General features: G+C 42.6%; 2 protein-coding genes across 2 annotated transcripts; one reads left to right on the plus strand and one right to left on the minus strand.

Moving 5' to 3' along the window:
• Positions 1-552: 552 nt before the first annotated feature.
• LOC128460048 (ectonucleoside triphosphate diphosphohydrolase 5) lies at positions 553-9,712 on the plus strand. The gene is made up of 14 exons (XM_053445061.1): positions 553-1,055; positions 3,008-3,231; positions 3,735-3,814; positions 4,137-4,280; positions 4,737-4,812; positions 5,310-5,345; positions 5,635-5,723; positions 5,805-5,881; positions 6,477-6,538; positions 6,928-7,029; positions 7,285-7,428; positions 7,713-7,769; positions 7,967-8,082; positions 8,988-9,712. The coding sequence occupies exons 2-14, from the start codon at positions 3,015-3,017 to the stop codon at positions 9,069-9,071; spliced, it is 1,284 nt and encodes a 427-aa protein (XP_053301036.1). The 5' UTR covers positions 553-1,055; positions 3,008-3,014; the 3' UTR covers positions 9,072-9,712.
• Positions 8,905-21,688, minus strand: znf410 (zinc finger protein 410). The gene is made up of 12 exons (XM_053445059.1): positions 21,573-21,688; positions 21,167-21,255; positions 21,033-21,084; positions 20,820-20,949; positions 19,734-19,913; positions 18,104-18,325; positions 14,089-14,248; positions 13,206-13,387; positions 12,382-12,471; positions 12,126-12,245; positions 10,344-10,463; positions 8,905-9,898 (listed from the first exon to the last, which is right to left on the minus strand). The coding sequence occupies exons 3-12, from the start codon at positions 21,063-21,065 to the stop codon at positions 9,798-9,800; spliced, it is 1,338 nt and encodes a 445-aa protein (XP_053301034.1). The 5' UTR covers positions 21,066-21,084; positions 21,167-21,255; positions 21,573-21,688; the 3' UTR covers positions 8,905-9,797.
• Between the last annotated feature and the right edge of the window lie 210 nt (positions 21,689-21,898).

Below are 21,898 nucleotides of genomic sequence, written 5' to 3' on the forward strand. Positions count from 1 at the left end.
TCCAAACCGCCCAGAAAGGGGACAGCAACGGAGTGCTCAAAGTTAGAGGAATATGTGGGCCTATGTTCCGGTTTTAAAAATAAACTTGACATCGAGTCTATACAAAATGCATAATTGAAAAATAATTTCTTGGATTAAATTCTCAAGAAGTATATATTGTATGTTGGACTTTACTTTGAAAAATGTCTATCTATACAGTAAAATGTTTAATATTCAGTATGTATGTAGTCAGAGAGGTTCTGAACACAGGCATGTCAGTCTAACTCTGAACTTATGGAGCAAAGTGTTTTTATAGAACTTTGAAATATCATGAAATGATCTATTCCACAGTGAAAATGTTGGACTTTACTTTGAAAAATCTCTTGATCTATACAGAATTTTTTTGGGATATTCAGTATGTAGGTAGTCAGAGAGGTCCTGAACACTGGCATATCAGTCTCACTCTGAACTTATCGAGCAAAGTGTTTTTAACAGTTTATTTTGAAAAAACGCTTCGGATGCGTTTACCATAAATGTCAGTATGCGTGCAGTAGAATTTCTGTGTCGGCTGATTTGACCACAGAGACGCGAGTGTCGTCTGGCTATATATATCTTTGTGTATATACATATCCATATAGGTTTAGAAGAAACACTGCAATAGTCTACCGCTCCTTCAACAAGACCTGAACCACTATAACATTTAGTTATGCTGGAGCAGCAATAAACTTGTCTAACGATCTTGAGGAAAACGAAGTGTGAGTCTGAACGTGACATGAGCAGCGGCCTGTAATTGAAGTCGCTGAAAGCTTCCGGTGCTGTGAGCGGCTGTGAAATGTAAACACGGCAACTAAACGCTCCTGCTGGCGGCACCATTAAACCACCGGATGCGTTTCCTCCTCGCTCCACCGACTGACTGATCCAACAGCTGCATGTTGTTGTCTGTGGATCTGCCATGCTGTCAGCATCTTTTATTGTTGTAACCTGTACCGAGCCCCCCCCCCCCCCCCCAAAAAAAAACAACAACGTTACCCCGTGGCGTCACGAGGAGTCAGCTGTGTGCTAGCCCGGACATCATGGTGAGCCCCCGCTGGGTTGAACGCTTTAAGTTACCCTCGGTCTCTGCTGTGTTTGTTTGTGTTTGTTTGTGTGTGTGTTTCATTTTCTTCCAGTGTCGTTTTGAAGTCAACCTCACTCAGGGTTTTACCTCCAAATGTAGTTACTCGCTGTGGCGCGGCAGCTAACGATAGCGAACTAGCTTCAACTTCACTAAGTCAAGTCAACACAGCAAGTGTAGCTGTAACCGGTCGGTTGGATGTTGTTATTAAAAAAGTGGTGGTCATAAATAAAAAGCTACGATAACGCGAGATATATATATACAAAAAAACATTCAGTTTATAGCATGGACTTACAAATTCTCATTCATTAAAAAAGTTAACTAAACTCGCTACAATACACTGACACTCCCGGAGCATGAGATTGTTTTGTAGATCTACTAAAGTACTGTGTGTGTGTGTGTGTGTGTGTGTGTGTGTGTCAGTCCTTCTCTGGACTGAACCACCTACAAATCCACTGTAATATGAGAACAAGCTATTTTAAATCCACACACAGCAGGAGGATAATGCAAAATCCGACACATTGCAAACGCATCACAGCACAGACCCAGTACAGTAGTAGAGTTTGATTCCAACATGTGATGGTGCATTTCTCTTAATGCTACACTAAGTGTGTTTATCGTAGTAATAACATTTCCATGCATGTTCCAGACGGGTGGAGAAAGAGATCTGATCACGTCCTATATTCTTTATAAGATCTGGTAGAAACTACACAGCTTAAAAGGTCTAGTTGCTGGGGTTCTCTTACTATTAAATACTTTTATTTAACCATTCAGCATTGTGGAATAAACAGTTTCATTCAGCAACTGATTGCACAATGTGACTATGAGAATCAGTTGCATGTGTCCAGTATATTTGTTTCAGGCGTTGGGATCAAGCAATCTATTGAAAGTAGATAGTCATGCAGGAAGTTCAATATATAAAGATGTTTACATCGTCGTACATACACAGATTCATTTGTTCAGGCTGGTGTACTTTGATGATAAGCCTCAGCTCAGGTCAGTACATTATTGGCCTTGCAGTCGAGCACAGATAAAATGCTCATGCATATATTACAACACAAGCACAACAATCCTCAACAACTCAACAATATTGAGTGTTTTGTGCTGAACGTAGAAAAACAACATCCAGACTACATATGAAAATACTTGATTTTAAAGTCACAGTTGAACGCCTCCTTTACAGGGGCCAAATAAAACCATGAGGAATTCATCAATGATCACCACTCTTCATTATAGATACCATTTATTAAAATATTTCAGTGTTCAATAATAACTGAATAAAGGGACAGAGCGGGGGGGGCCCAGGCAATCCTTAGACTGTTAAATCATACGTCTAGTTGTAGCTTTTTCTATATCTTTCTAAATCGCTCCAGTTAAATCAAAACTTAATTCAGTATTCAAAGGCAGAATTTAGTTTTTTTCAGTCCCCTGATTTCCTTCAGGTGGACACAGTCCCAGCAGAGGTTTCCCACAGAGCAGAACTCGACTGAGGCTTTGTAAGACCTCACAGTTCCCCTCAGTGGATGTCTGAGTGTGTCAGTGTTAGACATGCTCGAGTTGCTGTGTATCGATCGAACACCGGGATCAAGGAATTAGTCCATTAATTAAATCCCAACCCGTGATGTTTCCTAACTCCTCGGCAGGAGGTGACTCAGCAGGTAGACAGGGGGATTTTTTTTGGGATGTGTCCCTGTGGTTGGTTAGGTAGCTAGTGGGGTGTGGCCAAATGACCTGTTGTAAATAAGCTGATTGCTTCTCACTCCTCACTTGTTGTGAGGTAATTGAACATCTGCCAGGACTAGTCAGCAACAGTTAGAGCTGTGCTATTGAGCAGTGTTTTTTTTAATAATTCTGTAAACAGAATTTAACTTGAAGACCTTCCTTTATTCCTTTTTTTTGGTGCTGATTCTCTAGAGTGAAGATGAAGCCCGCCGTGCCGCTTCTCCTCCTGGTGCTGCTCACCGCTGTGGGACTGAACCAAGCCCAGGTCCGGAGCTCGCTTCTGGATTTCACCAACAGCATCCTGCCCAGCCTCAGCCGCCCGGCCAACCACAGCCGCATCTTCTACGCTGTGATGTTTGACGCAGGGAGCACGGGCACACGCATCCACGTTTACACCTTCATCCAGAGCGACTCAGGTAATGCAGAACAGAGCAGGGCACCAGGTCAGTTTACTGTCACATGCTTCCCTCTGCTGTTTTACTCATTTCATCATTTTATTTGTCCATTGTAAGTTAACACAGCTTCAACGGTACATTGCAAAGTGTTGGATGAGAAGGACAGATCAGCGTAGCAATGCAATAAGAGCAAAAGAGATAGAGAAAAAGAATGAAGACTATTTACAATTAAAAGTTATAGAGCTAAATCAAATTACATTATATACATTAGAGGATGCAAATATTAGCAGAGTAACAAGCCGTGCCTCAGTTTTGCCACCACCTTCAGTGACTCTCGGCTCTTAAGCGTCTTATTTCTTAAATACTAATCCTATTTTGCCAGATCCAAGTCAACCCTCCTCATCTTGAATAAAGGGATCTATTCTGCATATGTATGCTAAGCAGATTGAGGCCTCTTAATCGGTTTCAATAAGTGCTGCTGCTGCTGCTGCATATTTGATGATGGTGGATCTTGTGTCTCGTAGAGGAGCTGCCCATCTTGGACAACGAGATGTTCCATTCCATAAAGCCTGGCTTGTCGGCATATGCTGACTCCCCTGAAACGGTGAGTCCATTGTCAAACCTAATCGATTATGTTGAGCCGGAGAGAAAAGGTCTGCTGGCTCCACACTGTGTTCAGGAACACTGCCAATAGCCCCCCCCCCCCGCTCCCCCCTCCCCAGGGACTCACACTGGTAATGAATGGAGGGAGGAGGTGAGAGAAAAACAAAATGACAGGTGAAGATTCATGCGAATGTTTTCTCAATGTTAACCCTGCTGTCAAGACAGTTCTGTTTTTCTTCTAGTGAGGATTGTGTGTGTGTGTGTGTGTGTGTGTGTGTGTGTGTGTGTGTGTGTGTGTGTGTGTGTGTGTGTGGTTTTTCAAGGCGGGACACACAGTGCGGATGTTGTTGAAGGTGGCCAAGAGGACTGTGCCCCGCGTGGAGTGGAAGAGGACCCCCCTGGTCCTCCGAGCCACGGCTGGACTCCGGCTGCTGACCGCACAGAAAGCTCGGGCTCTGTTGGAGCAGGTAACACAAGATACTATCCAGATCTTGAGAGGAGCTGTTAGTGTTTACACAATAGCGACATTTAGCAAAATAGCGTACAGTTCTTTATCATGAGTGAGTTGTTAGGAGCTACATTGTCCGACACTTCAGAAGGAAAGCGGATAAAGACAGAACAACTTAGCTGCTACGCGAGGGGGTACGGAGATGAGAGGAGAGGTATTGTTATCAGAGCGCTGTGAGCTTAGTGTGGAGGGCTCTTGAGGAGGGGATAAGATAGTAATGGATGGCCCCGGGGCACCTTGGAAGATAAATTATATTTTATTAATCCCCATGAGGGAATTAATTAATCCCCTCAAGCGGAGGGCACCTCTGGATGAGCTGCCAATGCAGTAGATAACATTCAGGGCATTTCTCTGCCGCTCTCCACTGCTCCCTCGTGTTCTTATTCTCCCCCCCCCATCTCTTCTTCCTCCTCAGGTTCAACATGTGTTTGATGAATCTCCCTTTCTGGTCCCAGACAACAGCGTCACCATAATGAATGGCACAAATGAAGGTACCGTCTGCCCACCCTTCGTCTTGACAGGCAACACGTTTGTCAGTTATCGCAGCCGCTCATGTTCTTCCCGTGTTACATCGTAGGTGGCATCGCCGAGGCTCCTGCTCCACTTCTCCTCTGCTCGGCCGTTTCTTTAAGGAATCCTTGTTTACTGCAGACATGCGACTAAATGGCTCTAGATTACTGCTTGTCTTTTGTGATGACACTTTAGAAAATTGCCTTTTCACCGCAAGGGAGTTGCAGCAACGTTGAAAAGGCTGTAATTATGTGGTGGAAAATGTTACTGTCTGTTGGGCCACAGTGTAATTGATTTGTCAGCATTTCAACTTTGTGTGTAGTGCTGCAGCTCGTACTCACACGTCAGCACGTGTTTGTTTGTGCTGTAACCATTGTCATTCCTGTGAGAATTTGTCATCAGCTTTCCTAAATTCAACTTGTGTGCTCCGCCTGACATAACAACTGTTTTTTCTGTTTCCTTGGTTTGCAAAATGCAGGAATCTTGGCTTGGATTTCTTTGAACTTTCTGACAGGTAAGAACCGATTGTGACACAACACTGACTATTTCCCTTGATTATTTTGTTCTCTGAGCTCAGCTACTGTACATTCAGGTTGAACTTAGTGCAGCTGTCTTAAAATAGATCCTTGTTCACTAACAGAGTCTGACAAATCACAGCTCTTTGCCTAAAGCGGACTACTCTGATCTTTATCAGGCTCAGTGTTAGGACTTTATACTTGAGGGGTTTTTAAGATATAATCTAAGGTACAACTGATTCCTGCTGATTCTTGTCTGTTGTGGCTGTGGGATTAAAATGTTTTCAGGTCACCTCAACGCACAAACCAAGAAGACGGTGGGAATATTGGATTTGGGAGGAGGATCCACGCAGATCACCTTCCTGCCGAAGCTGAGGGTCTGTTGTTTGTTTTTATGAGAGAGATTTCATTTTTAAAATAAATGACTCATCCACTCTGTCCTTCATATCCCTCTGTAGGAAACCATTGAAAGTGTCACTGACTTCGTTGCCAGATTTGACATCTTCAACTCAACATATGAATTATACACTTACAGGTAACATTAGATTGATGCATGTTTGATAAAAAACATTAAGTCTACATATGAATTATAAGTGATAGAAGAAAATCCATTCCTGATTTAATATCTTTAAATGGTCATCTACATACATTTATAAATATTAATACATTTACACAAACAATTGGCTTCTACTTTGACTAGTTGTTTTAAATGCCACTGATTTTGTTGTTGTAACTTCACCTGGATCCGTTTTTAATTATTTCTCATATAATTATCAAATTATATTTTAATTATTTATTGGAACTCAATAGAGCTCATTGCTCCACCAAGGCCCAGCAATCAATTTCAATTCAATCGAGCTGCACCAATCAGTCTGATGAAATATGATTTTATTTCATCAAGATCCAGTAAGTATTTCCGGGGAAACTGGTGAAAATAGTAAAAATAATTAAATAACACATTGCTAAAGAAAGTGAAAACATATTCTCCATGTTGCATCAACACTTCTATTTTCTGTATGGTCATTAGGATGTGAATAATGTTTTCAGAAGGATTTTCTTGATATGCACGTACTTTATTAGGGTATTAGTTTTCTAACAATCTAACACAACGCTCCTTTGACTTCATCCAGTTACCTGGGAAATGGGCTGATGGCAGGACGACTTGCCACGCTGGGAGCACTGGGTGCAGAAGGTACTGTATTTGGAGAAACTGTGCTTTGTTGCCATTGGCTGTTGGTCAGTGTTATTTTATTGTGTGTCTGAAAGAATCTGGGACACAACAATGAGTCAGTTCCCCCCCCTCTCCCTCTCCTTTGTTATTTTCCCTCCTTTCTGCCTATTTCTCCAAAAGCTGAGAGGTTATACAAGAGAAAGATGTGTTTGTGGGACATAAAGTCTTCCACTCTCACAAACCAGTGAAGTGAGACCTGGAGATGAATCCTTGAAGCGCTTCAGTGGAAATTGTCTCAGGGACATTCAGAGTTCTTGAGTCAGTCTCAGGCTGTGGGTGTCCAGGTCTGAGGCCGTTGAGCCAGTTCGCAGATTGAACCGTGTCAACCAGTCATGTCCGTGCTCTCTCAGGGATGGAGTGGCGGGTTTTTAAAAGTTCCTGCCTGCCGAAGAAATTCCGGGATGAATGGAGCTTTGGAGGGATCACCTATCATGTTAGCGGAGACCCAGAGGGTAAGTAGGGTTCAAGTATCATCAGTCATGAGAGGAACAAATCCAAAGCTGCCGTTTCCTCAAATATTCATGTTACACTTGGGACGTCCAGCATAAATCTGATAATGTGACAGGTTTGAGTAAAAAATACACGTGAAAAAACGTAATGGCTGCAGCACTAATGTTACAAAAGCCCATTAAAATGAACTTTTCCGCATGGTTTTCGTAATGTGGCTCCTAAATAGGACGCATCATTTACACTGCTTTCTTCTCCAGGTTACACGGGATTCAAGCTCTGTTATCAAGAAGTGCTTAAGGTGGTGAAGGGCGTCATTCATCAGCCATTGGAGCTGGAAGGCAGCAACGTCTTCTATGCGTTCTCCTATTACTTTGACAGAGCGGTGGACGCGGGCCTTATCGGTTAGTACACACACACTCCCTCTCTGCACACGCCTTACATAATTATACAGGCCGAGCAAGATGTTAATACCCACTCCAGTGCGAGAGAGAGAGAGAGAGAGAGAGAGAGAGGGGAGAATGTGAGTCATCTGCACTCTGGTGTGTAGTTATTAGACAAATCGCTGTCCTCTGCCAGTCCACAGTATTCAGTGTTATGTTAATGTGCATGGGAATGTGATCTTTAAATGAATGGTATAGCGTTTCAAATGGGAGCTGACCCGCTCACCCTCCGCCCTCTGTTACAGATGGGGTCTACGGAGGGATGCTGCAGGTCAGAGACTTCAAGAAGAGAGCTAAAGAGGGTGAGATGGTCGAAGCGCCTGTGCGGTTACTTTGACAGATGTGCAGGTCTCCGTTCTCCAGACACACGGCGAGCATCTCCATCGTGTGCACTCGTGTCCTCGCTGCTATCTGCAACCTTTGTCAAGCTCTCAGCAGAATACCGATGCCCGATTATCCAAACTAAAACAACAGAGTTTGTCCCTTTTTCTCTGCTCAGTGTGCAACAGGACGACCAAGTACCCTTCCATCAGCCCGTTCCTGTGCATGGACATGACCTACATCACTTGTCTGCTCAAGGATGGATTTGGCTTCAAGGAGAGCACCGTGCTGCAGGTGAGGCATCGGAGCACAACACAGTCTAAAGGGTTTGTGGCCTTGTAAGGATGCAACAGAAGAAACAAGTTAAGATATTTTTAAACTATTCGGGTTTAAATCTGATTATTTTTTAATGAAATCACGTTAAAAGCTTTGTAGATTTTGAATTGGTTAAGTATATTTTCACCATTTTAACTGGGCATAGATAAGGAGACAGTGTGCACATTTACATGGTCGCGAATATTCAAACATTATTAAAGATTTAAAACGACTTGTGTACTTACATATTCCCAAATGTAACTTTTTTATTGCATCATCATCTGTTTTACCCGTGAGTTATTGTATCGGTCATACGTAATGGATCACGATTATTCATTGCTATTTGCTGCGTAAAGTGATAATAAAAAATTCATCCGTGAACATGATTTGTACGACCGTCCTATCAGGTAGGTTTTCATCAGCAATTGTAAAATCTCCCATGATCCCACTTCACTTTACGACATGTTGTTATTGTTTTGATGGAGATTCCCCCAGTGGCCGAAGTTACATGCACGTTTAACCCGATTAGTTTTCACAGCAGTTAGCAACTGATTGACGACACATGCCCTGAGCTCGAGTGTAAACAAGTAGTAATATATCAATGGAATATTCTATAAACAACTCATTTCAGCATCATAATAAAAAATGTCTTCAGAATAAATCGGGAATATTTTCTTTCCACCGATACATAGTCAATCACACATTATATAATTGCTAATACTAGTAACTGTGCTTATGCTCTTTCAAAATGTGCTTGTAGGTGAATGGAAAGGAAAAAAAGAAATTCAATACAAAAACGTCTTACTTTTACTGTTACTTTTTTTATTTCAATAAATACAAAAGGCATTTGAGTGATTTGGTGTTGGGTTCTTGTCTCCTCCTAGTTGACCAAGAAAGTGAACAACGTGGAGGCGAGCTGGGCTCTGGGCGCCATGCTGGACCACTTCCACAACCTGAAGATCCACTGACTGACTGCTGAGTTAGTTGGTGGCTCAATAACAACAACAACAATAAGTCACGGGCACTGGCTTATCAAACCGGCCCAGACGTTTGCTGTGTGTTTCACATGAGCCTCATTTCTTTTTTAAAGCATTTATTCTCTAGTATTAATATATATATTGAGCTGTAATGAAAGTTAAGAGACGTTTGAGTGAAAGACGGCTTCAATAACACAATCTGTTAGTGCAGCTTTGGACGACACAGTTTGTTTGAGTTATCATGGCGACTTGGCTGCATGTGTTGTGTGAGACCAGTGTTTACATGCAGCAATATGAAATACTGTGCTTTAGCAGTTTTAATGCCAAGGGTTTTATTTTTACTAATAGGGATAATGGGTTATACGTGTGTCTGGTACATTTCAATAAGTGGCACTCACTGTGCAGTTGAGAGCATCGCTGCATTCCAACCTCTGCCTGCTGTTTAAAGTGATTACTCAATCTGCACAGCACAATTCACGGTCATTATATTATCATAAACTTTTAAAACCCGTCTCAGTATTTCTTTGGGAGCACTTGTTTTCAAAAACTTTAGGAAAAAAAGGTTGTTTTGTACAAACTCTGCCCTTTTCACGCTTTTCAAAATAAAACCATCGTTGGTTGCTAATTACAAATATCTACATGGGTTAAAGTCAGTGATTGATCTATTTACACATTGCTGTTTAGTCCACCGAGTGTGTGACACATGTCACAGCAGAGCTACAGCAGCGCCACCACGTCTTCTCCATATGCATGGCCTTCCGTCGTCATGGTCACCAGCTCGTGCGGCTGAGAAAGAACTACCACGGAGTCTGCAGAGCCTGAGGGAGGGAGGCCAACACAAAGACATCAAGTTCATTCATATACTTCAGATTTGTAAAATGTTTGGCTGCTCATAAAGTGTTTGTCTTCCTCTGCTTCTAAGAAAGAGTTTAAAAACGAGTGGGTTTTAAAACTGAATCACCACAAATACAAACTGCAACTATTCTACATCACAATTAAAAGACAGTTTAAGTCACGTTAAACGCTGGGAACAAAAAGGTCTGAAAGTGAAGACAACAAATGCTGAAGACTTGAGTGAGCATCACACACAGTGATTAAAACTCTTCACAGGACGAGAGCAACACCACGAGTTGACTCAGCACCTCTGACATTAACACTGGGAGCTTTGTTAAAGTAGTGACAACTGTAAATGATGTTGGATTGTGTTTCTTATTTTGTACACTTTGGACACATTACCTCTGTCGTACACGTGCACACGCCTACCTGGGGATCTCAGCATAGCATGATGAAGATTCATGGGTTCCACGGCTGTTGTCATGGTGACCATACTGTCTGTATCCTCGCCGTCCGCCTCCAGCAGGCTGCTTTGTGTCAGCGCCTCTCCTGTCACCGGCAAACAAACAACACTTCACACACCTCAACCCGAGAGAAGATCGAAGCAGAGAGTGACACGCGATGTGCTCGACACCAGAGTCCCGCGAGTCAAACCTGACATCTGCTCATTATTACCAACTTTCCATGTTACCTTTTGACCTGCGTGCGGATTCTCAAGTTAAAGGGCTTTACTTATTCCAACAGTCTACTTAAAAATAAAACTGTGTCCCTGTTATGTATAAATAACTCAGAAACTACCACTCTGTTGTGAAGCTGCATCTTCTTTGCTCTTCTTTTACAAAACACCAGCGTCTTTGGGGAAGCTGACCCGAATAAATCTGCTGTTTATAATTAGAGCTTTGGCAGCGTTTCCTCTTCCAGCAGCGGTGCTTCCCCCACTGCTGCAGAAATATGACAAGGAGGCAAAAGCACCGTCTGCTCTCGTTGTTTCACTCGGTGTTTCATGACATATGGAAAACTAGTTTAAGCTTACTTTGTACAATTAGACGAATGAAGGGATGCAAAGAACTCGTCGGGCGGTTTTTCATCTGAAGCGGCACTGAAACTGGAGCTGAGAACAGGCAGCGAGTGCAGTCGGGTAAATTTCCTACATCTGCGGTGGAAGATTTACTCGAGCATCTACCAGTTTTTCTCAGAGATTTATTAGATCTTTTAATTATGTTTCAAATGGTAAATTATATACTTCAAAGCCATATTTGATCCAGTCAGAAGAAGCCTAACAGGACTGTTTCTGCAGCAGGGGGGAGGCTCTCTGTCTTATTCAAAGACATCAGCAGTCTGAAACAATTCAGCTACCGGCCCTGAGAAAAATGTATTATTCACATTTTTCATTTAAGTGCTGAGAGTCATTAATAATTAAAAAAACCTTCCTGAATCTAACTTAGACCAAACACCCTCTCTATGCACATTTTAAATGTATGGGCTGCTTAAAGCTACAAAATCCAAGGAATCGCATGTACCCACCACACCAGATGTGTGTTACTTGTATATCCATCTTTGTGAGGACCAGTTTGAGTATTACACTATATAAGTGGGGCTATTTTGGTAAAGTGAGACATTTTGGCTTTCTGAATAACCTTTGATGATTGTTTAATTAATATCTTTTTGTTTTCAAGGCATGTGCATGCCAGTGTAAACAGATTACTCAGTTAATATCTATCTCCTACACCTGATAAGTATCATTGTAAAATTCTGAATTTAACTGGACAACAAGCTGTTAGCAATGACACAAAGGTTTTTGATTATAAATGTTGCGTTAAACACCTATCTTCTTAAGGAAGGGGGTCATATGATAGGAGCTTGACAAATCAGAGAAAGCTATGTATGGACCAAAAAGCAGGTGTGAGTGTCTACATCACTGTTTCCACACATCTCTGTTTCTGCCCGTCCAGACTATAACACAGCCCCAGAGTTTTTACAATCAAATGGAACCAGCAGCATTTCCAGATTTCTCGGTTTAAGAGTCTCTAAAACTCTGGAGAAGTGTGGATGTCAGGTGCATCTGTAGCAGAGTTGGAGCATTTTGATGATAATGAAAACATAGTCGTATGCATGTAGTATAAGGGTCAGAATTTGGTTTAAGGGTTCAGGCTAGAATTGGGTTTTGATATTTTAAGGGTTGGGTTTAGACATGTAGTTGTTGTAGTTGACCTGTTTCTCTGCTCTCGCTGCTGAGCTCCTCCTCTCCGTGTCTCTTCCTCATGTGGACGTTTCTGCTGCCGGACTGAGAGAACGTCTTACCACAGATCCCACAGTGATGAGGCTTCTCACCTGGGACACACACACACACAGAGATATGTACAATAATGTGATCCCTTCTGAGCTGACTGACGGACGTGTCTCCTCTATGCACATGACGATAATCTACATCTGTTACACTGGTTCCTGAAAACTGGGTCTCACTCACCTGAATGTACGAGCATGTGTTTTCGTAGACTGGAATACTCTGCAAAGGATCGCCCACAACCATCTGCTTCACAAAGAAAAGGCTTCTCTCCTGGAAACAGCCACCCACCCCCCAACACACACACACACACACACACACACACACACACACACACACACACACACACACACACACACACACACACACACACACACACACACACACACACACACACACACACACACACACACACACACACACACACACACACACACACACACACACACACACACACACACACTGCTCAGCTCTAAGACACATAGACCTATGGTAGTAAACTTTTTATGGCAGAATAACACAGACGTATTAGATGTGAATGTGTTGAAAGGTCAAAGAAACACTCAGGAAATGTTTAATGCTGCATTTCTTAGTGTTTATAGAACTTTTAGTGGCAGCTGAACTATTCTTTCGCACAAGAAAGTAGAACATGTAATAATAGTGGATATTAAAGCTCATAAATAGCTTTTCTTCCAGAATTTATGGGCAAAAATATAAACACAGTACAGTGTAGCTGGTCTGCTCGCTGACTGGTCCCCAGACAGAAGAAGACGACAGTGGAACGGGCCATCAAAAATCTTAATGTCACCCTAAATAAAATATGACAGAGTACTGTTACTTCCAGCAGTGAAATGGAGGCGCCAGTGCTGCTGACTCGTCATATCTCCAGCCTTGACTGCACCAAGGAAGCATTATATGAGCAGAGACAAATGGCCTGAGGTATTGCCTTCACCGTGTTCAGGCTTTTATACCAGGAGCATAGTCCCACCCCCTTCACCCCCCCACACCTGTATGTATGCGTCTGTGGTTCTTCAAATTTCCAGCCGTGGTGAACCTCTTGCCACAGTTCTTCTCCTTGCAGATGAAGGGCTTCTCGCCGTTGTGCGTCCTCATGTGAACCTGCAGCCTCTGCAGTACGTAGAAGCTCTTCCCGCAGCCCTCGGCGCTGCACCTGAACATCCGGTCGTTCCTGGGAGCCCGGATGAACCAAACAAACAAACAAACTCAGTGTTTCCTTTGCACACGTTTTTTCATTGGCAGCGGCCCACCACAAAGTCAGACAGGGCAACCGCACATAGATTCCCTACACTGATGCTAACAGCGCTCCTGCAGGACATGAACACACTACGCTCTACATCTCAGCTGCGTTTCTGCCTCCAACACACACACACAACCAGTGGGAAAGACTACCTGAGCTGTGAACATATATATTAACTAAATTACTTTGGATACAAGCATCAGCTAAGTGATCTGTAATGTCAAACAATTGTGAAGTGTGAAGCCGATAAGATGAACAGTTGGCGAGATTTGCGTTTCCACCTCCAAACAGATGTTAGATGAAAATAACTCACTTCATTGTCTTCTTCATTGCTGTACTTGTATTTGTCATATTGTTGGACGGTGTTTGGTTAAAAAACGCCAGCAGCTCAGACTGGATTGCATGTGGCAGCATTGTGTCATCATTTGTATGATAAGTTGAAAACTATTAACCAGCAAGCTGAAATTATTATCATTATTCAATTTGGAAAGTGGATCCACAATAGGCAGCATTTGCACAGGGAATTAATTGAATATCGGTGCTTTGGCTGCCGCATCTGGTTGGAATCGCTGCCTGATTCCATTATCTCCCACCGCTGTGTGTGTGTGTGTGTGTGTGAGAGACTGTGTTACCTGTGTGTTTTGAGGTGATATTTGAGATGAGCCGGCCAGGTGAACGTCCTGCAGCAACCCTCGAACGAGCAGCGGAGGATTTGCTTGGAGAGGGGGCGGCCGGTCCGAGGCGGGAGCTCCCGCTTGTCCCCGTCTGCTGTTAGACCATGTGTGTGGTCACCTAGGCAACCGGGAGAGGAGAGTGAGCGGGGCCGTGCAGAAAAACAATCTAGACGAGCCCGGTGGCCTCTGGAGCCCCGGCGGCCTCTGGAGCCCCGGCTGTACATAAGCCAATCCCCGGGTTCTGACTGAGACCTGCTGAATGAGCGCGGCCAAAAGAAAACAACCCTGCAGCTGAATGCAATCACTTTCTTTTTTTACCACTTTGACTTTCTTTGGATGTCTCTAACAGGTCCAATTGAGCTCGGAGCATGGCAGCGGTAATGCTCCTATAACGGACACCCCACTGCTGAGGGAAACATGCTTAATCTAATGCAAGTTAGTGGGAGGGAAGCCATTACAGTGACTCATAGAGAAGTTTCACTCTGCTGCAGACACTTTATTCGACGATATACAAAGAGCTTTAAGCCTCCTGTTAGCTGGTCCGGCAGCTCAGAATAAGCTGAGAGCTCATGTCAAAGACGTTCAGGGCTCCGACAAAAAAAAGAGAGTCCTTTTCTTCCTCTGCTAACTCCTCTAACTTCACTTTAATGGAAATATAATGAGGTCAAGGAGAAATGTGGTGAAATCAAATGGAGGTAGAAAGAGAACACATGTCTTGTATTATGGTCCAGCTCACCTTGAAATTAGAGCCAGACTGATGTGGATGTTTAGAGTCCAATGCCAATAGTTTTATTACCAACCTATAAATCTGTCTGGCTTTTGATTGCAACCTTGATTACACGAGATTGGTCTGAAGCACCCACTTCTGAATATTGCATTACTATGTATAGACGGAGGACAAATCAAAGGTAAATCTAATCTAAGTCATATGTTTGGCCACAATGAGATGCCAGATGAGCCTCATCATATCCAGACTCTGAATCAATACGTGTTTGACTGGTCTGAATGGGGAAGAGCAAATCACATCATGTTCTTCTAACTGTTCAGTGAGCCCTTTTTGCCTGTGGGTGGGGGGGCATTGTCATCCTGGAAGAGACAAGACTCCTCTCAGGATAAAAATCATGCAAAGGATAACGATGATCAATCAGAACAGCTTTCTATCAATTTGCAGTGACTTGTCACAAGTGGACACAAACCATACCAGCAAAACCTCCCACTGGGAATTACAGATCCCCTGAAGTATTCAGGCACGTGTACCGTTCGCTTGGTGCACACCACACATGCTCACTTGTCAAAACAGTGTTGAAGGCTGACTCATCGGAACACATCAGGCTTCTTCACTTGCCTGTTTGCACTGTGTCTCTTATCCACCTCTAGAAAATGTGCAAAACTATATATACACATATTCTCATACAGTTTACACTTGTCACTTTGGTTTTACACGTGCATCCTCTAATGTTTATGGTATTGTACGGTATTTTACCCTCTGTTAACTTATATATGAAAAATACAGTTTGAAACATATCACTTTGTTCCACACGTCTGTAGAACAATACCAAGGTTTTTTGTACCTCTGAGCTCTAAATGTGGACTCTAACAACTATAACACTCCTCTCTATGTTGTCCACACAATGTTCCTGACATCAGTCTGATCATGTCCTGCACCGGCAAGAGCTGCTCTTCTCATTAATAACCTTTCTATCTCTATTTAAAAAGCTTATTTTTAAAACAGGTTAAAAAATATTATAATACGATGAAATTACAACAAAAAATATTTAAGAAACTGATCTTGGAAAACAGAAACCGGGTCGAGATCAAAGGAAATAAACTGGGGCCAAATAAGGTGGAGAGATTTCGCTAACATCTCACTTTTTTAACCAGGACCTCCAGCTGCAATTCGACTCAGAAGGGGTTCAAAGATCAGAGATGTAGCCAAGAGTCAGAGAGCTTTGAAAGTCATGGCTGAGTTCTGTATGTATCAGGCTTCCTGTGGAGGGACGTTAAAATGGGCTGTGATGTGGTGCTGACTCCTGGTGTGGGTCAAAAGATCTGTACGTGACTGTGCGCTGCAGCAGAGACGTCTCAGTCTGAGATCAGATCAGAGGCCTCACAGTGGGAAAAGTGAAGGTGTGGGGAGCCATCAACACCCGATTGAAACTTTGTTTTGATAAGAGACATTGAAAAATCCTACACAAACAAAGCAGAATTGGAAGGAATCATAAACGTGACTTTGTACTGTGTTTAACATCCTATGCAGGTGGCACAGCAGGAGCTCATTAATCATCTGCATAACTCTAAAGGTGAAGATCAACATCTTTTTGTCCGTTAAGTGTGACGCTACAGCCAGAAGCCGATGTTTCACAGTATTCTGTCATCCATCAGATTATGTGACCGGAATAGAAATTTCAGACACTGCAGACATTTTTATTTTTGGTGTTTTTTACACCAACATGAGAACACAGTGATTGCACAAAGACACGTTTTGATAGATGTGGTTTTGATGCCCGGAAATTTGTTTTTAGATGTTTGTGTCGTAATTATAAAAGAATAGAAAGAAAGATTTGTTCTTAGCTTGGGAAATTAAAGCGACTGGCATCTCAAGTCGGAACAACTTTTGGTTCAAGAGTTGCTGAGTTACTAATATATTCACTTATAAACCAATTAACTTAATAATTTAACAATTAGCTCTAAATAGAAGCTTCTTTTTTTGTCACTTGCAAACTACATGTCCAACTCTATGAAGCAGCTAACACCATTTTCAGACAATGCAGACATTTTTATGATTTACATGCGTACGTTTTCAATAACTTAACTAGTTTTCAGACCTGATCCTTTTTCTTTGCTCGTCATTAATATGCAAATATTGGAAAGAGGTGTCATGGTGTTGTATAAATGCTCTCACTCAAAAAAATACAACACATCTCATTTTCGGCGTTAATGATTTTTCCACATTACGACTTCAAAGCCCTTGAACCCACAAGCAGCAACTTCACAACTTTGGCTAATGTGACCTTCTGAGGAGCACATGAGATTCTGTGAAACAGCAGCTTCGAGTGACCTACAAACACCAGTCGATCAAATATTTTTAGCTTAGATGCGAGAACTATAGGCCCACACAAGAATTTGCGATAAATCATGTATCAAAGATTTTATCCAATATCCTTCCTGAATATATATAACAGCTAATTTTCTGTGAATTAGTCAGTGTCAAGGATGATGTTAGCTGTCTTTGTGTTAAGCTTACTGGCTGCAAGCTATAGCTTCATATTTTGCAGGAGGGATATGGGTGTTCTCATTTCTCTATTGGCAAGAAAGTGAATTAGCATGTTTTCAAAATGTCACACTATTCAGAACACTTCATACCTGAACGTCCTCCTGACCTCGTCTTTGGTCCCCGCTCTGCTGCTGCTCCTCTCTGCTCTCATCTAACCTGAGTCTGTCTTCCTGCCAACTGCAGCCGCGTAGCCTCAGGTCTGCATTAGCCACATCACTAAAGGCGCATTATATCATCAGAGACGCAGCACCAATATAGACTGAGGCGTGATCAATGTTTCAAGATGATGTGGCATTTACAACTCCTTTGGATATTTTGCAGCCAGACTCGTTAATCTATCTTGACAAAGCTACAAATTCATTTTGATTCAGAGACTTAAGATGAGAAGCGTTGAACACAGTTCCAGTCAGTTCTGATTACACCACTTTTTCATTTCGTCGCTGACCTTATTTCTCTTCTCTATCTCTCATCCCTGCCGTAGGAAGTTATCTTAGCACAGAAAATGCACTGCCTCACATACACAGGATTCATTCTCATTGTTTTTCTCCCCCTTTCATTTTCATCTGAAGCCACGATCACTGCACACATCCATCAACGTATCATCACATCATCTTATTTAGAACCCATTTGGTTTAATTTACAGTGTGATAGACTCATTTGTACTTTTCTGCCTGTGTTGATGAGACAAAGTGACTTTACCGTTGCTGACACCTGCAGCTCTGGCGTCCTGGCTGGCCTTGGCATCTCTCGCAAGCTGCGCCCGCGTGGCGGCAATGAGGCTGTCGTGTGCCAGCTCTTGTACCCGCAGATACCATGGAGCGCTGCCATCTATCCCGTAGTCCCCTGATGAGACCCCTTCATCATCATCGTCCCCGGTGCCATCCGCGGCGAAGATCAGGGACTCGGAGGAGGCTGTGATGCCTCAGAGGAGAGACAAGGCAGAGGGAGACGTTCAAGGCCAATGCAATATTCTGCAAGATCACTGATGACGTGAGCCGCTCGAGGTCACATTTCTGAATTCATTACTGTCCTGCGTTGATGCTCAGCTATTCTTGATTCAATGTTATGGCTCTTTTCAGAAAGGCTGATAGGAAGGTGGCCAGCAGACCCACAAATATCCACACAAACAAGACACCTCTATTTAGAATTTGAATTCAATGTAACAATAGAAAATGATTCTGTCGGCTAAAATTATTTTCTATCCTTCATATCTTGAACTGAGTCACAGACACAACACATCAGGTCGATGTCAAGAGAGAAGAGACCAAAATTATGTTTTTCTCTCTCGTGCCAAGGCCTCATAAACCAAGACAATGTGTCTGCCAAGGATCATTTCTTCCAGCCAAAATAATTCACTGGGCTTTTTCTCATGAAAATGTGTCACTGCATTTGTTTTTAGGGCTCTGTATAGAATCAGGAGCAAAGCGAGACACAAAGTACAGACACAAGATCGGATTTGTTGTATAGTAAAATATTCCCTCTTTTACTTGTATTATTCATCACAAACCGACTTATCAAATTGGGATAATGTCAGGTTTCTCTTTACACTGCAGCTATTTTTGTTGTGCATATGACCTAGAAAATCTGATAAAAGAAAAACTGCCCATTACCTCAATTCCACTATAATTAGTCTGACAAGAGGAAGACAAGACGAAAGGTTCCTTTCTTTATCTTTTCATAACGCAGATGAGCACATGAGATCATGATTCTTTCCTGTTATCAGCAGGGTTTTCCTATCCATTAATTTTGCCCTATTTTTTTTATTTATTTGTCCTTAACACAAACTTTTCTCAGCTTTTCTCTCACTCATTTGCAGCCGTCTCTCACTTGCTGTATTTCTGACAGTTGTCTGCCAGTCTGCATCACATGGGGCAACACTGCTTTGTTGCTTATTAAGGGATAAATCTAAGATAATACAGCATTATGAGATGCCTAAGATTATTTGGGATAAAGTAGGAGCACTTGTTTTGATGAAGGTGAGGTCCACAATTAATATGCAGCAGAATGTCGATGTCAATTAGAAGTGAGATTGCGTAAATGTGTTAATTCAAATCAAATTTAGTTTGAGTAGCCCATATGCATAAATCTACGTTTGCACAAAGGGGAACATCCTCTGTCCCTAACTCTGGACTAGGAGGAGGAAAAAAACTGATCTCACGATTTTAATCGGTTAATCATACAGCAAAATGGTTCCACTTTGTTAAGAGCTGCGGTGAAAATGTAAGCAATAAAATGTTAATATTATTCAGCAAATACTGCACTTTGTTGCTTTGTAGGCTTAACTGTGAGACTCTGACCTGTACATGGGTATATGCATTATATTTATTACCTTTTGCAAGGTTGAGCAGGACGTAGGAAGTGCTGTCTGACTGTTGTAGGTCATGGAGGATGGGCGGGGGGCTGGGTGAGACACGTGGGTGAGGGTGTGTCTGGACCACTAAGGAGCTTCGCTCTGACACACCTCCGTACTCGGACAGCGAGGGAGAACTCTCAGGCACATGGCTCAAGCCTGAGGAAAGCAGCTCATGTTAGTATCTGAACAGAGAAGACTGGAGCACAAAGAACAAAACAGGCTGCAAAATAGAAAAGAAAAACAAAAAAGCATCTATCAAACCACAGGGTCAAATTGAAAAGTTACGGATGCTGAAGCATATTATGCAAAGCAGGGTGAGATGAAGCTAATGGAAGCTTTCTTTAATAATGTAGGATTAAAAACAAATGCAATGGTGGAGAGTCACAGAACTGGATTTTGAAAAATGATCAACACCTCCTTAAAACCAGGGCCGGTACCTTTGTGTCCCTAGATTTATAACTTCTATTACTGTTTTGGCTTTTACCTTTCAGTAAACAGAAACTAAAAAACCTGGCTCTTGATTGTGATCTTCCTTTAAAAATGTACTACTTTTGTATTATGCCTATATTTTTTAACATTCTGTGTAACTTCATCGTTTAGAGCTTGAAAAAACTTTGTTCCTACAGTGCATGACACACAGCCTTTGCTCAGTATTGACATTTCAATTCCGCTGATTGAGGGATCAGCCTTTTGCTTCTTTGTTTTATTTAAATACATTTCTGTTTTTTGTATTTGCTTCATTGAGCTCATGTTTTCCCCTGCAGTTACAGAGAAAAGCAGCAGAGGTGACAGTCTTTGACTACAAAGTGCCGCTCAACAGACCATGACTCACTCAGATCCACGCCCCTGTTTGGCTGTCCTGACACTGGAGGCATCAAATGTTTACTCTGGTTCTAGAACAGCAAATTGAGAACTCTCAAGCTAACAATACAGCATGTTAAGTTAATACCCACCAGGCATTGTATTGTGCACAGTAAAGGGAGTTAAATTGACTCAGTTAATATCTCCTCCGCTGGAATTTTGACAGATCTGGGGAGCATGTGACATTGATCAGCTGCTGACCTGTGAGCTCCAGCGGGCTGCAGAGTGAGCCCTCAGCCGAAGTCAGCAGCGGCAGACAGTGTTTGGACTCGGTGTCCTCCAGACCCTGCACCAGGGGGATGGACGCGTTTTGGACAAACTGCACCAGCAGCTGAGAGGAGACACACGCAGGATCAGCAGCTGCACGTTCAACGTTACCTGTCACGACAGAGTCCTACTGGCGAAAGAGCTTACCTCTGGTTTGGAGTCCAGCTCATCAGAAAGCATTGGTCACCCTGTGTGCAACCTGTGACCCCAGAGGATAAACCCACACACATTAAACGCCACCGAATATGCTCAGATTGAAATTGAATTAAAACGCAGCTCACCTCACGACTTGACCTACTGGGTGGAAGATGTTTCAGTCGCTCAGAAGCTCAGGCTGCAGGTCATCTCCAAGTCAACACCATCACACGAGCTGTGACACAAACACCAGGAGGAGACGTCACACTTACAAGTACACTGCTAGTCACTGCGGGTTGACCACCACTAACTAGCTGGTCAGACCGTGTAGCTATTTGATGCTGAAGCTCCACAGCTGCGGATCGGTCTCTGGGTTAAATGTCAAACTGTAATTGTCAACTTAGCTAGCACAGTTAGCAGTTGCCACAACTAGCTACCGGGGCTATCAGGACAGATGTTAGCTGTCCGGAGGCAAAGCCTGACCGACGACTGTGCAAAATCCCTTATTATAACTCTATTACACTTCCAGTGACATTAAGCATATTTATTTACCTTATAAAAGAGGCGTGGCCGAGCTACTTTGTCGGAGAAGCTAGCTAATTGTCTCAAAACAGAGTGGTAGCTTGGTTCTACGGAGACTCCGGTGGAACAATTTTAAAACACTTCCGCTTTTTGGGAAAAAAGAGGTCAAAGCAGCGGCGCCACCCTGTGGGCAAAGCTGTAAACTACACTTAACGATAAAGACGAATTCACACGACAATTCAGAAGGTTTAGTTTTTTGGATGAATTGTATACACATCTAATTAAATAATTGATTCAAAATGTTATATCAAAATATTCACGTTTATTAATAGCCCTTAATTTTATATTCCTATTTC

Source organism: Pleuronectes platessa, chromosome 17 (assembly GCF_947347685.1).
Source record: "Pleuronectes platessa chromosome 17, fPlePla1.1, whole genome shotgun sequence".
NCBI classification, from domain to species: domain Eukaryota; kingdom Metazoa; phylum Chordata; class Actinopteri; order Pleuronectiformes; family Pleuronectidae; genus Pleuronectes; species Pleuronectes platessa.

What these genes read in the sequence shown, in the direction of transcription:
- LOC128460048 (XM_053445061.1), top strand. Translation starts at nt 3,015, where the DNA reads ATGAAGCCCGCCGTGCCGCTTCTCCTCCTGGTGCTGCTCACCGCTGTG. An exon ending in GGGAGCACTGGGTGCAGAAG is followed by an intron (nt 6,539 to 6,927) that starts GTACTGTATTTG and finishes GTGCTCTCTCAG; the next exon opens with GGATGGAGTGGCGGGTTTTT. An exon ending in TGTTAGCGGAGACCCAGAGG is followed by an intron (nt 7,030 to 7,284) that starts GTAAGTAGGGTT and finishes TTTCTTCTCCAG; the next exon opens with GTTACACGGGATTCAAGCTC.
- znf410 (XM_053445059.1), bottom strand. Translation starts at nt 21,065, where the DNA reads ATGCTTTCTGATGAGCTGGACTCCAAACCAGAG. An exon ending in CAGCGAGAGCAGAGAAACAG is followed by an intron (nt 10,464 to 12,125) that starts GTCAACTACAAC and finishes TGCCGGTGACAG; the next exon opens with GAGAGGCGCTGACACAAAGC. An exon ending in TGCTATGCTGAGATCCCCAG is followed by an intron (nt 9,899 to 10,343) that starts GTAGGCGTGTGC and finishes TCCCTCCCTCAG; the next exon opens with GCTCTGCAGACTCCGTGGTA.